This window comes from Cydia strobilella, chromosome 15, assembly GCF_947568885.1.
Source record: "Cydia strobilella chromosome 15, ilCydStro3.1, whole genome shotgun sequence".
NCBI lineage: Eukaryota > Metazoa > Arthropoda > Insecta > Lepidoptera > Tortricidae > Cydia > Cydia strobilella.
The window spans coordinates 60320-75812 of record NC_086055.1 but is presented as its reverse complement, the minus strand read 5'-3'; the positions used below and the strand labels follow the sequence as shown (position 1 = coordinate 75812).

Here is a 15493-nt window from a genome sequence, read left to right as displayed (position 1 = left end):
TTAATATTAATTTTGGTATTTATTTTGAAATTAAGTTTATTGTAGGAAAAATTAAGAGTTCCGGAATAGTATTTAAATGATGCACGATTTGTTATGACATGAACATGACGTTGCCGGGATTGGTGGTTCAGCATTGGTCAATTGAGTTAACTCAATTGTCGAGTGAGGGCGGTCGTCGTTGAATTGAGCGTTTAAATACAAGTTCTTTAAAATTTATTTTAGCTCAATACTTACATGTCTGCTGCGGTGCTGGTTTTTAATTGGTAAGTTAAACGCTTATGTTACTTAAGAACTATATTCCCGCGCCGATATTGAGACGTCTCGGCTAACTAGGCTACTCGTAGGTATTTTGTGGAAAAGGAACCCCTATTAGTTAAATATTGCACCTTTTGAGCTCCTGACTTAATCTCCGGAACTAAATGTAGCAATCTTTTATGAGGAAAATAACAATAGGTATATAGTGAGTCAATCGCGACCCTAATCAACAATCCGTATGCCTACCGGCACCGCTCCATATTAGGTTGGGTTTAACTAAGGAAAGTAAACTGTAGCTATGGGACATAAAGTGTAGTTTTGCTTAATTAAAAATATTGTTTTAGCGGGAGCTAGATCCCACCCACGCTTATGTTTATGTTTAGCCGCCTGGCTCATTTATGTTATGTTAGCAATGTTGCAGTTTATTGAAAATAAGGGTTGGCAAGAATACATATATATTACATACCCTAAACTTGCCTCTAGTACCTAGTGAAAATACCTACATAACTGCAAAAAATTGTATCAACAATATTCAACATTGTCGATTTGGAATAAGTTTTAGTTAGTTGGAAACGAATGGCAATTGTACTTATAGCAAAATATGTTTTTAATACAGTTGCTCCAAAAGCTGCTTTTTACTTTTCCAATTTTTTTTAATTTATTCTCGTTCCAATTCATGACTACTTATTGATTCCTTTAAACGTCGGAATCAACATAAAAAAACCTACTGTTAATGTAAGAATACGAAAAATATACATATTTCATATTTTAATACTTACGTCTTCATCATTATAACACGTCTATTTTTTTTATATTGAATATTGAAAAACCGTTCTTAATAAGTTGTCTGAATGGAACGGAACGCCTGTCAAAGAAGAGGCGTTTTTTCTTTCTGCTTTTAGTTTCCAAAGGCAACATTTGATATTGTTTTTATAAATGTACGATACACAAATAATCGTAATTAACAACGAAATTTGGGTAATAATAGTACAATGTTTTATATATACAATTGTTTCTGTCTTATAGAACATGCATTAAAAAAACTTTAATTGAAGTGGGTTTAATAATAATAACACCCAGCTAAAAAAACACCTCTTCATAATGTCAATGTCAATGGTGTCACAGAATTAATAATATAAAAGTTTCGAATTCCTTACTTGTTGTTTTTCTTATTTTTTCGCAACTGTATTAAAAAACGTCGTTCGATACACTTACGGAAATGTCATTCTTCACTCGTCCCGAGTCTTGCCACTCGCCTGTGGCTCGAGGAAAGATATCTCGGTACTCGTGAAGTAATTGTATTGTATTGTATTGTATTGTATTGTATTGTATTCTTTGTTGTAGATAACAAGATCCATATTACATTAAAATCACGAGCACAATTAAAATAACAATAAATAGGTACATTAAAACAAATCTTAAAATTAAATTAAATTAAATTAAAATTTCCGTCATTAAACACACAAATCAAATAAAAAGGCACATTACAAAAATTCACAAATACAAAATAAATATTAATAATGTCAACAAAATTCCGTCAGGTCAACTCACTTCATGAAGGCTATTCCAGTGTCTCGCTATGGGGGAGTCTAAACTGCTAGCGAAATGCTAATGACATACTTTCCGCACTAGCATCGAAATGTACTATTTTGTACTGGGGCCCGTTTCTAAAAAGCTTGTAACTTGTAATACAAGCGGATGTCGCTTTTTGACAGCTTTTGTTAGAAAGGGACTTCCACTTGTATTACAAGTTACAAGCTTTTGACAAACGGGCTCCTGGAATTTTTTACATACCACCTATTGTACTTACATACCATATTGTTTGTGAAAAAGAATTTTTACATTACTTTTAAAGATAGGTTTAAAAAATACTTTAAAATACTTTTAACGCAGCTCTTTTTATTGTGAATTCAATGGATATCTTTTTTTTTTCAGTAAAATTATGATTTTAATTCAACAGAGTAATTATTAAATTATTAATAATAATGTTTTAATTAATTTTCTATATATTCTTAAGTAAATAATTTAAAAAATAATGTATCCATCAATGAACTGTAAAATAATAAATAAATAAATATTATAGGGACATTCTTACACAAATTGACTAAGTCCCAACGGTATTTTATTTTAATATTTTTACTTTTTTTCCTGGTATTTAATTTTTTTATTATTAATTATATTTAATTGAACAATACTAACCCTAATACTACGCAAAAACATAAAAAAATAATTTTTCCCCTCACTAGCTCGGAAAGCAGTCTATTATCCTTTAAAACAAGCAGGGAAAAACGCATTTTATCCACTAGTGGGGAAAGTAATTTGACCTTGGATGGAGCGTGTTTAAGTAGCTTGACAGATAACAAAACGTAAAACGCTCATAATAATGGTTCGTTCGATATTAATTATCATTAAATAAATGGTTTGAGAATTTAATAAAAAATACCAAATTTAGCTTTATTTAATAATTTTAAGTCATAAACCTTAAAATTCCATAAGAAACGTTAGACTTTTTATAATTATGTTAAATATAATTCTGAACGCACAAGTTGAGTCGATGCAATTTCAAAACGCATCGTTGACATTTCATACGTCAGAACAGAAATGTCAACATTGTCAACAAAATTTTTACTGTTCTTCTCACCGACTCACGTAAAAATCAGAATTTCTAGTGTTTTTTGTTATAATATCGTAAAAAAATTAGTGATTCCAGTGATGAAGATGATCTAACGCCTGTGGATGTTGCACTTTCCTCGCTATAGTGAGGAGAAAAGTTTTGTGTTACACACGGGTGCAAATGTATTTTACTTCTCGTGTGTTGAAACACTCGCTACGCTCAGGATTCTATTTTAGAACCACTCGCTTCGCTCGTGGTTCAACTATACAATCCTTTTGCTTGCTCATGTTTCAACTCCACACTCGCGGGTAAAATACAACTTTGCACCCTTGTATAACAAATAACTATTGTCCACCTAATAGCTTGTTCTAGACGAAACACTGTGGGACGGTAACATATACTTTCCTTACCTACTAAAAAAGCTATCAAGCTCTCCTCGTGGCTGAGGCCGGATATAATAATAATATTTATTATTATAATTAATATATGAACAAATAAAACAATAATTGTATTTTCACTATTTCGCTTTACCTCTTCTAAACTAACCCATTTTTTTACCTAGTTGAGCAGTGAGGAGCCACAATGAAGTTGCTCGTGCTCTTTGTAACGCTGACGGCGTTTGCCTCGGCGTCGGCGCAGCCGCCGTACGCCGGACTGGCGGCGGAAGAGTGGGGCTCGGCGGCGGCGGCGGCGGCCGAGTACATCACGGTGGAGCCGGTGGAAGAGTACCTACCGCCGATAACGGAGCCGTACTACTGCTCTCACTGTAACCCTGAACAGGTCCACATTGCCTTTGGCGGTAATTCATGTGCATAAGCTCTGTTTTTATATTCCAGATGCTAAATGACAGTTCGATTAGTCGATTTAGTACAAGATATGCAGGATAGGGTAGTAAATAGGCTAATTGAATTGTCGGACATAAGTTTGACTAAGACTATCCTCTAGAGATCTTCTATACTTTCTGGTAAGTCAAGCAGCACACGATTGCAACTTAAAGATATAAAAGCTTAATTGTGCAAAACAAACTGAGTGAAGGCTCGAGCAGGGCACCCAGAGGGGCGTACAACGCGTCAACCATCTTTAACAAATACGTACCTATACGAGCGCCCTCAGTGCACGCTGCTGAAATCTCTTGTCAGCTCGACGCTACGCTGCAGGCTCCGCCGTTACCATTTTTATAGACGTTGCATGACGGTAACGGAATGGAAGGATCGATAAATGTATGGAAATTTTTGTACACTTTTTTTTAAATGTAATGTACAATTTATAGTTTCTATTACAATCACCTAAAATGCGGAATTTAATTATGACTCCAGAAAAGTCCAACGACATTGTAGTAACGTGGTCGACGTTCAACGATACCCCCAGCGTGGTTCACTACGGCGTGGACGAATTGCAGCACTACGCTTACGGCGCTAGCTCGTTGTTCGAAGACGGCGGGAACGAGCGGCGCCAACAGTACACACACCGCGTCACGCTGCCGGATCTGCACTATGACACTAAATATGGTAAGTTAAGTACTTACAATAAGAAGCCACACAATGCACAAGTGTAATTAATGTTCTCGCAGCTCGCAGAGCTGCGATAGCTATCTATAGCAAAATAGTAAAAGTATTTTATTGCGCATACCTTAAGATGAGATACCATACCTACATCGCGGCCAGAGCTGCCAAATTCACGTCATCATGAAATTCACGGCCATTGGAGTAAACAGCTAAGAAGCTTTTCCAATTATAAAGTTAAGCATGACTGAATCGCATGAATATTTGAATAAGTCCTCTGCATGGAGACTATATAAAGGAGCCAAATCTCTATGTATGAAAAGTGTCCATCATAAAACAGTAATTAGGCGGCGCCACTATACACCGAAATACTACCTAAAACAACCTACGTAATTTGGTCGGGTTATTTGTTGGTTCATGTTATACTCATGTCCCAGAGCCTAACTAGCGCCACCGGAGAGATTAGGAACTATTATTTAAAGCTGAAAGCGGTCACTTTTGCAACAATTCTGCCATAAGAGATTGGCATCCTTTCTATACCATCCATAGTCCTCTGCTTAGGCAATTGACAATCGTTTATGGAAAGTGCCAATCGAAACGTATAAATAATTGAATTTTTATGCACATGTCAAATTTAATAGGTAATAAAATTTCACAATAAGATCTTCAAACTTTCAATAAAAAATTGTATAAAAAAATACTAGTCCAGAGGTACCCCGCTGTCTACAATAACTTACCAGCATCCATAACTGATGCGCCTGGTTTCAAGGCAAAACTCAAAAATTGGCTTATTGAGCGGCCGTTTTATAGTGTCGAAGAATATCTGACCTCAAAATATGTATAAATAAGTTAATTATGTAACAAAACTAAATGACGTTAATAATAATAATTAAGTAATAATGCTGTAATAATGATATAATAATAATAATTGATTTCATCCATTTACATTTCCAAAATGTACATATGTAAATCTTGACATGTAATTTATATTACCAATAAAGTATGAGTATGAGTATCTAGAATAACATCTAAATGTCAAAAATAAAATGTAAAGTAAGTAATATATTGATTGGAATATCAAATGCATCATTATTCAAATATAATAAATAATTAATTATTTCAAGTTACAATTAATCCTACGGTGTTTTATCATTCATGTAGTCTTGTGTGGTATAATAAGCTTTAGAAATAAGTTTGCGCTTTACATAATTTTTTAATTTATTAACAGACAATTCAGTGATAAAGTCTTTATCATTTTTCCGTGGCAGTGTACAACGTGGGCTCAGAGTACGGCGTGTCGAGCCTGTTCTCCTTCCGCACGGTTCCGAAAGGGAACAACTGGCCCGTGCGCGCTGCCGTCTTCGGAGACATGGGCACTGAGGGCGCCAAAGTAAGTGTAAACTAAGTAAGTTTATATTCTTCAAGTAGGCAAACTACTTCTTGTACCTACTAATAAGGCACTCACTTCCATTCTCCATTTCGATCCATAAGTCCACCAGTCAAAATAGGGCCTTATCCTCTGAAACGAACACTCCACTCATCCTGTACACATATACGCTAACGTCTACGTACTATACGTAACTTACTTTCTATGTATCTCACTCGTATTGACATATTAGTGCGAGCGAGATGTATAGAAAGTAAATTACGAAGACGTTAGCGTATATGTTAGTGTTGACACTGTCAGGTCAGTGACTCGTGGTACTGGTACTGGTCTTTCGCAACTTTCAAACAATTATTGTCTTAAAACTGCCGTATATTCGCTTCTACAATATTGGCTTAGTTTTCAACGACATTTGGGTGTTTGTTTGGACCGGTCCACCGCGTTCGCGGGCTACTCGCTACCCGGCTAGTTCACGCCTAAAACACACACACTCGTAAATGTCTAAAATACACACAACTTGAATGGTCTGGAACCTTAAATAAAGACTGATGTCCTTAAATAAGCGGCAAATATTTTATCCACAGGCAATGCCATACCTCCAAGAGGAATCCGAAATGGGTCACTTCGACCTGATCCTCCACGTGGGCGACATGGGCTACGACATGGCGACAGACAACGCGAGGGTCGGCGACCAGTTCATGCGGCAGATCGAGCCCATCGCGACCGTCGTCCCCTACATGACGTGCGTCGGCAACCATGAACAGGCCTAGTGAGTACTAACGCAAACTGTGACCGAAGATTTGGTATCTGGAAAACGTTACTGCGGCACGGATGTGGTACCTATCACGATCAACAAAAAAATACAATTGGAAATGCTATCTCTTATGTTTATGCCGTTCTATGCCGGTGTATTCCCATTTGTCCTTGCCCCACGCGACTGCCGCCATACATCAGGAGGCGGGGACAGCTAGAAATAATTTATATGAATCGCCTATACCCATCTGTGTTCGGCGGGGACAAATTGGGATACACCATTCTATTTCTCATATTAACCGCGGCGTGGTCTTAATCATTAACGTTTTTATGAGAGATGAACCTAGATATGTACCTAGTAAGTGCCGTAACAGGCACAGACTTGACAGACAGGCGAATAATAAGGTTAAATAAAAAACACTAAAATGATGATGAAAAAATCAATGATGGTATAACTACACACACACACACACACACTAACATAGATATAGGTAGCATTATAATTTTTGTACTAACACTATATGGGTTCTGTTCTGTACCTGAAATAAATGATTTCAATTTCAATAACTTGATTTATAAGAGCTGACTAGAAACTTGTACTGAAATTGTCTAAATTCTTATTTTAATCCGCGCCAGCTTTCGTGAATCAACCAATTCACGAAAGCTGGCGCGAATTTGCGAATTGGCTTTTGTGAATTTACTTGAATTCCTTGCGTTTTCAGTAATTTTAGCAACTACCGAGAGCGCTTCTCAATGCCGGGCGGCACGGAGAGCATGTTCTATAGTTTCGACCTGGGGCCGGTGCACTTCGTGGCCATCTCCACCGAGTATTATTACTACATCAAATATGGAGTCAAGATGATCTACGAACAATACCAGTGGCTGGAAAAGGATCTCGCTATGGCTAGTCATAAGGAGAATAGGTGAGGTTCTATGCTTGATGTAGCTTGGGTACGTTGACAGCTATCATCTTATGTGCTTTAAGGTTATAGATTGTATGGAGATGGCAGCTATCAGCGTACCCAAGCTATAAGAAAAATACTACAAGTTGTCTCTTAAATACGTTGAACTATAGAAGGCAAAACAGCTTAGGTACTTCTATAAACTCCCTTATGTCGACGAATATTTTCCTTTCTTTCTTAATGTTGATTTTTTTTTAGATTTCCCAGATTATCTTGCAACATAAGCATTGAATGTGATGGGGATAATATATTTGTATTAGACGTGTGTCGCGTCGGCGTGCCACCAACGGGCATTCTTACCGCGCCGCCGACGCTAAAATGTACGGATACGCCGCCGCCGATCATTTTAAAACAGAGCACACACGCGATAGGGAGATTGTAAATTGCTTGTTAGGCTAAGCCACTAAAATCAATATTAACGGCTCTCTGAGATGACCTAAACTAGTGATTTTTAGTTTTTACTGTGGTTCTTTTAAAAATTTTAGCATAGAAAATATGGATGACGGCACTAACTATAGATTTTATAGATAGAATAGAAACAAAAGCAAGTGTGCTCTGACAAATCAACTTTGTCAGTAGAAAAAGGCGCAATATCCAAAGTTTTTAATGGTATAGTAGGTACCTAACGGGTTGTAAGTGCGTTGTCGGCCTTGTAAAGGTCGATCGATCCTTTTCGCCTATATTTTTTATTTTCAAAGCAGGCTTGCCAGAGTATAGATTTGAATGGTGTCCCCAGGACGGTGCGGCCGTGGATCGTGCTGATGGGCCACCGGCCCATGTACTGCAGCAACGCCGACGACCTCCCGGACTGCGAGTACGAGTTCTCGCGCACTGGCAATCCCTTCTTCGGACCCGGTGCGTATTACGAACGGATACACACTTTAAATGTCAAACCAGCTTTGACAGTAAGAAGGCGGCTAATTTTAAAAAGTAGGTGCGAAGGTACGATCTTCCATACAAATATTGAAACTTGATTTCTACGATTTCTTGATTTATTTTTGTTGAAATTCGCGATAGACCCGATTGTAAATGTGATTTAATATGTACTCAAAACGCGAAGGTTTTAAATGTTATATTATATTCTATACTCAGTACAAAAAATGGTTGACTACAAATGCTTTTTATAACATGTCAGAATATAATAATAATGATTTAATCTGAATTTAATTTTATATTTTGTATTTTAATTGTTATTGGATATTTGAAATGTGTTCATTATTTTTATATTGTTTTATTTTACTTTAATTAATGGTTATTTTAATGAAATGAATATATTATGTAAATGAAATTGTGAAGTGTAATTGGTAATATTATTATAGATTAATGAGTATGAGTATGTTCAAGGCGATATGTAGTATTTAGTTTACAAGCTTTAGTTTGTTGTCCAAATTACCTCAGATGTCGCTGTTCCCGACGCAAACTAGATAACGCTAGTATTTCATAGAACATATATAAGAAACTGTCACATATCGGAATAAATGATTGGTAACGTAAGTAACTTGTAATCTTATATAAACAGAGTATGAGGTTTAGACGTGTGCGCCGCGCCGGCGCGCCGCCGCCGCCGATAAATGATCGGCGTGACGTCAAATATACATCAATTATTAATTAAATGAAACAGAATAGCCATAGTTGCACAAACTGTTTGACACACCGATTAAAGTAACTGGGTAATCCTCAGTATTCAGCATCAAGAAAGATAAGAGAGCGATTGGTATATGAAGTAGGATTTTTTTCTTTGTTTGATATTTTACAGTTAGTATTTTCCTTGCGTTGGTGTGGTGAATAATTTTGTGTTTCACTTGGGGGCAAAATTTGTTTAACCCTCGTGCTTTGAAACCCTCGCAACGCTCAAGATTCCAATTATCGAACCACTCGCTATACTCGTGGTTCAATTTTGGAATCTTTCGCTTGCTCGGGTATCAATTACTTTGCCCCCTTGTAAAACAAATAACTATTATTTATTTATTTAATCGTAATGGCATACTGTATAGAACAATCAGTGTACGATACCGCTCTTTTTTTTCGTGTAACAAGTGAGTGCTTATTTTTATGTAATTAAATAAATGAAAGTACTCCATGTGATATCTCTGACTCCCATTTCCATAATGCACAGTATGCACACCTATAACCTATAGGTATAAATGTGTGAGTTACTAGGCAACTTCATGACGGAATCACCGATATACTCGTATTATTTATAACTATTATAACCTAGTCAAGACTTTTTTTATGAATCATGTTTAATTTGACATTAATGAATACACGTGCTATCTATACTGCATGTCAATCAATGACTCAATAAAATAAGGCATGTTTATAACTGTAAAAACATCATTAAAACTACTTTATGGAATGTGCACAAATTGCACAATGCACATGTAATGTAGGTAACTGATATTGTTTTATCTATACTTTAGAAACACATGTCAATAACAAACTAACAACCATACTATAATATACCTCGTTTTTGTAGCATTAGAAATAAGGTAAACATAATTATGTAATTGTTACATAGCATATATGATGATTTGCTTTATTTTGGTTTCATAAAGTAATAGTTACTATTTTTAGTGTTCCGTACCCAAAGGGTAAAAACGGGACCCTATTACTAAGACTCCGCTGTCCGTCTGTCTGTCACCAGGCTGTATCTCATGAACCGTGATAGCTAGACAGTTGAAATTTTGACAGATGATGTATTTCTGTTGCCGCTACAATAACAAATACTAAAAAGTACATACCCTCGGTGGGCGAGTCCGACTCGCACTTGTCCGGTTTTTTTAATTTGCAATAAAAACTCATGTCAAGATTGTTTACCATTTTTCTAATGCTAAAAAAACGAGGTATAAGTTATACCTCGTTTTTTTGCATATAACGATAACAAATTAGTTATACCGTACCGTAGTTATATCGTCGTTATACCGTAAACGATAACAAATTAGTTAGGTATCCCACACTTTTGCAATCCATAATAATATTATAAATGCGAAAGTCTGTCTGTCTGTGTATATTCACGCTTAAACCGCTGAACCGAATAGGATAGTTTTTATGTCGCAAATCGTCCCTAAAGAGAGTGAAAAGGGTAAAGTAAAGTTAAGTAAAAAAAAAAGAAATATAATGAATTGCCTGATAATTGATGTCAAGCAATAGGCTTATGCTCAAATTGAATGATTGATATTACACTTTATCCAGGCGCTAAACTTACTATAGCTCCTGTTTATACTGATTTCACGCAGACGAACTCGCGGGCAAAAGCTAGTTAATGATAATTTGTAAATAATTGCGAAGAATAACAAAGTTTTAAGTAAATCTGCTTTAACTTTGGTAATAGCCAGACAAATGCACAGTGTTGCGTTTAGTATGAAAAAATCAAGGTCAGTTGGGTATATCACGGGGGTCTAATCGGCAGCTCTTACGGTGCTCAGTAACCTATTGGTCTACGTTTGATCTGTCTGTGTATTACGTTGCAACTAGGGCTGAAGTAGTTTAGAAATGTAACTATTATTAAATGTGAACAAGTAATTCGACTGAAACTTTTTTATTGAGGCGACCTAAACCAAAGGCTATAGCTATAGCTACATTTTATTGTACATAGTAAAAAATGTATATTGTAGTGTAGTATATCTCAACAATTTTAGATTTTAGGACAAAGGTATCAATACAAAATATGCTTATTTTAGCGTGTTCTTCAAAATAAGGTCATAAAAACGTAGTGCGTTGACGATTTTCCATTAGACAAAATTCTTTTAGGAGTCAGCCCCACTTACAATGAACTGCTTGTATTTCACAGGGCTCGAGCCCCTGCTGCAACAGTACGCCGTAGACCTCGTGTTCTGGGCGCACGAGCACTCGTACGAGCGCCTGTGGCCCATCTACAACAATACTGTCTACAACGGCTCGCTGGCCGAGCCCTACACCGACCCAAGGTGCACAATATACGGATGAATTTCATCACCATCTTCTTAGCGTTGTCCTGGCTTTTTGTCACGGCTCGTGGGAGTTGGCAACTAATTAGCGTAGGCCCTGAGATGAAGCCGTGGGCTTAACGTGGGCCTTTGATATTAGAACGTACTAGTTTTTACGAATGTGACTACTAAACTAACCGACCTTCCAACCAAGAGGGGAAACTAAGCCTTATTGGGATTAGTCTTAAATAGTCCTGTTTTTTTTACTGCAACACGAATGGTAATTAAACATCAAATGATATTTCGTACATAATTTTTTGACGGAGTTTGAATACTCGACCACGACCTAGACTACTGTAAGGCCTTAACTAATGTAAGACCAAAGTAATGAGATAAATAATTTAAATTAGTAAACGTTCATGGATGTAAAACTTTATTTGAAGAAATTATTCATCGTCACATTAAAAGAACACATTAACTTCCAACTGTCAACGTCTGCTATAAAATACACAGCTTATTACAACTAATCAAGGTCACGCCGAACATTTGTCGGTGGCGGCGTCGTTGCAAAATATTTCGGTTTCGGCGCGCCACTACCAACAACAAATAAAATTATAAGTAAAGTTTTGTGTTGTCGAATTGTCGATGCAATTTAATTATAAACCATCAATATATGTATTAGTGATATTGATTTTTGGTTCTTAAGATTTATATTATTGTATATAGGTACCTACCTATATAATTTCAAATCTGTAAGGTACGGTCTATGGGTTTTAGTTGTTTGAGAATAAATAATATTTCATTGATTTAACTTAATTTTGTCTTGTAATTGATTTCAGAGCGCCAGTCCACATCGTGACAGGGTCCGCAGGTAACCACGGTGGCCAGGACCCTTTTACTGGTGAGTGTCACACCTATTGTTACCTACCAAAAACATTATTATCGACTTCTCAACTATACTAGGGTAAAAAGTGTATATTAACTTTCTAACTAATCATTGGTGGACAACTTCGCAATAAGGTTTACGAACGGTTAGTGAACTGTCTGTGTCTATGTCTATGGTTTAGGTTGCGTTACCTATTTGCATTTCCTCCATACCAGAGATGTGCGAGTAGGTTGCATTGCGTTGTTTGTTAAGAACCAAATGTAGGCTACATTAATATATTCTCGCTCGCTACGTACGCTACGTACGCATCCTCGTACATCTCTGGTTGCGGTTGCCCTCTGGTATTGGCTGTTATACTATTTATAAATGTTGCTATGTATATTGTATGTCGCTATTCGCTCCATGCATGACTGTGGCGACGACCTAGTGGCTGTGGGACATATTGCTTCCAAACAAATGGTATGAAGATGTCGCCCCACCAAAGCTCATAGTTCATATTTTCACCATATCGTGCATTGGCGTTGCTGGTAATTCCCCCACCGCGCACCGCCAAATTTGCACATAGCTATTAATGCCACTGTCATGATGTCACTATATCTAAATATCGTATTGACTTGTGTAATAAACCTTTGAGGCCTACTTACAGAATATATATATTGTATATATTTATATTTGCAGGCACACACCCTGCGTGGTCGGCGTTCCGGACTGACGACTTCGGTTACACGAGGATGGCGGTACACAATCACTCGCACATCTACATCGAACAGGTACTTTGTGGGAGCTGCATATATTATTATGGTGTCACTTTTACATCACATCATCTTAGGAACCGACCGAATCTGATGGACGGCCCCGGAAACAGTTTTGGGGAGCATTATGTAAAACGGTCTTAACTAGAGATTGGCTTCGGTAATCGATATTATTCGGTATTCGGTATTAATCGGTATTCGGCAAGTTTTCCAAAGGCGAATTATTCGGCAAATATTTCTTATTATGTTTGTCTCGTTGTTTTACCCTATTAAAGCTCCTCCAAAACTTTACAGTTCTAGTTCTCTCTTCCATTAGTTTACGTTTTCCCGAATATTGTAATTAAAATAGGTACATGATGAGACATGTTGAATTCAATTCAAAGCATATTTAATTTTGATTATTTAGAGAGTATTGAAAATTGGTTTCGAGTCCCTTGCCTTTTAATATACTAGTAATATCGTTTATTTATTACAAACCATGGTATACAATACAATAGATGTTATAATGGAAAAGATCACATGGCACCCTCGTAGGGTATGGCAATTATCCTTAAAACTACCCTTGTTTACCATTTTTGGTGACCTTGGCAATTGACTTTAATGAAACATTTTTTTTTGTTATATTTTAACAAGAAACATATTTAGGCCAATCAAATTGATTTTATCGCACACCTGATGGGATTGCGCAAACTCGGATTACACGCATTTAGGACTTAATAAGGTACCTATCAAAACGATATTAAGCTATAATTATACTGCAAATTAATTCCTCAAAACGCTTTTTATGGATCTAATTGGATTGGCGTAATTATTTGTTGTACAATGATTTTGTACTTCCGGTCTCAAAACGTTCGTCGTATCGTACCCACCGTCATACCGGTACCGGTACCGGTACCGGTATGACAGCAGTATGATAATATATGACACCCGTACACATACACATAACATAACCATTTATCGCCTTGTGTAATGTGATCGGTTGATTGATTGCAGACGTCGGTGGAGAAGGACGGCGGCGTGGTGGACTCCTTCTGGCTCGTCAAGCACAAGCTTTCCTTCAACGATCCCCACGACTAAAGTGCTCATTTTATCCTCGCTCCTCACTCGCTCGCAATTTTATTATATATTTTTTAATTTGAACCTTGTTGTATAGTAAATTGCGATTAATTTAGTTTGTTTGAGAAATCAATAAAACAAAAGAGATGCTACTTAACTATTTATTTGTTTATGAAAGGTTCTATTTACGCCATATACAGTAGCGGCAAATAACCTATCATATTTTTTCAGATACATTTGCATAATATTATGGATAAAACTATATACTTAGGTAAGTCTGAATTCTTAATGACCAAGAGTAGAGTCCAAGCTATAATAAAATGTAGGTAATTATATTCTTAATTGTGTTAATTGTGTTTTATTTGAACCTTTGTTGCTCGTCAAAATACCATGTAATGTTGACGGTATTTTTAGGGTTCCGTACCTCAAAAGGAAAAAAACCGGACAAGTGCGAGTCGGACTCGCCCACCGAGGGTTCCATACAAATTAAACTTATTACTTATTATATTAACACACACAAACAACATAGACACAACACACCTGCTGTTTACAATTATATAGTAATAATGTGCCTTGATTTAATTTCTTTACTAAACTCAAATTGTGATTTATCTTGTATAGATTAAGTTTTTATTTTTATATAATACTTTAAGCTATTAGCACAATCGGATTAAGTCTAACCTCGAAATCCTTCCGAAGATATAAAATTTGGTAGGTATGTTAATTAAAGGTCTCTTTTTCATGTCCACACTATTTGACATTTGGGGACCTCGAGGAATCGCAGCCATCTTGGAAAATGTGTACCATCCTGGAAAAATTTGCGTTTTACTCTAAATATACGTTCTCTATGAAAATATGGTGTAAGGCAACATTAAAGCTTATTAAATTCTACTCAAAAAATCATAGATATCTTTGCGGAAAAAATACCTCTTGTTATAGAAAATAATAACTGAATCCGGATTTAGCACTTATACCCATTCAGGGGATATTCTCGTAATATGAAACTTGCAGGAATATGAATTCCACTTTTGTCTATACATTTGTACACGTTCTACCCCAATATCAACATTTTACTCGTCTGCGACTTAAACAGAAAGTAACTGAGAGCAGTTGCAGAGGTCAGTTGCAGGTGGTCCTTGCCATCCGAGTACGACCACACTTCCTACACTACATTACATCACAGCGAGATGATTTATGGGATTACAAAAATATTAAAGCATAACGAAAATTGTATATATTACCAAATCGTTACAAATAGGGATACTGTAACCGACATCTATTGAGGAGTAGAAAAACTAAAATGCTCTAATCGATATGTGGTAGCTTACGTTATGAATGAAACTAAAAAGACCGTATGAATAATGATTATTTTAAAGGAACCAAATAATTAATCAAGGCAGGCAGCCAAAACACGAAACCACAAA

General features: G+C 36.4%; 1 protein-coding gene across 1 annotated transcript; it reads left to right on the top strand.

The window, feature by feature from the left end:
* The first annotated feature begins 121 nt into the window (after positions 1-121).
* LOC134747684 (acid phosphatase type 7-like) lies at positions 122-14420 on the top strand. Its single transcript, XM_063682291.1, has 11 exons — positions 122-263; positions 3432-3668; positions 4186-4377; positions 5640-5761; positions 6340-6524; positions 7231-7431; positions 8207-8325; positions 11261-11396; positions 12215-12276; positions 12940-13031; positions 14007-14420. Exons 2-11 carry the CDS (start codon positions 3452-3454, stop codon positions 14088-14090), a joined length of 1410 nt encoding a protein of 469 aa, XP_063538361.1. The 5' UTR covers positions 122-263; positions 3432-3451; the 3' UTR covers positions 14091-14420.
* Positions 14421-15493: the final 1073 nt, after the last annotated feature.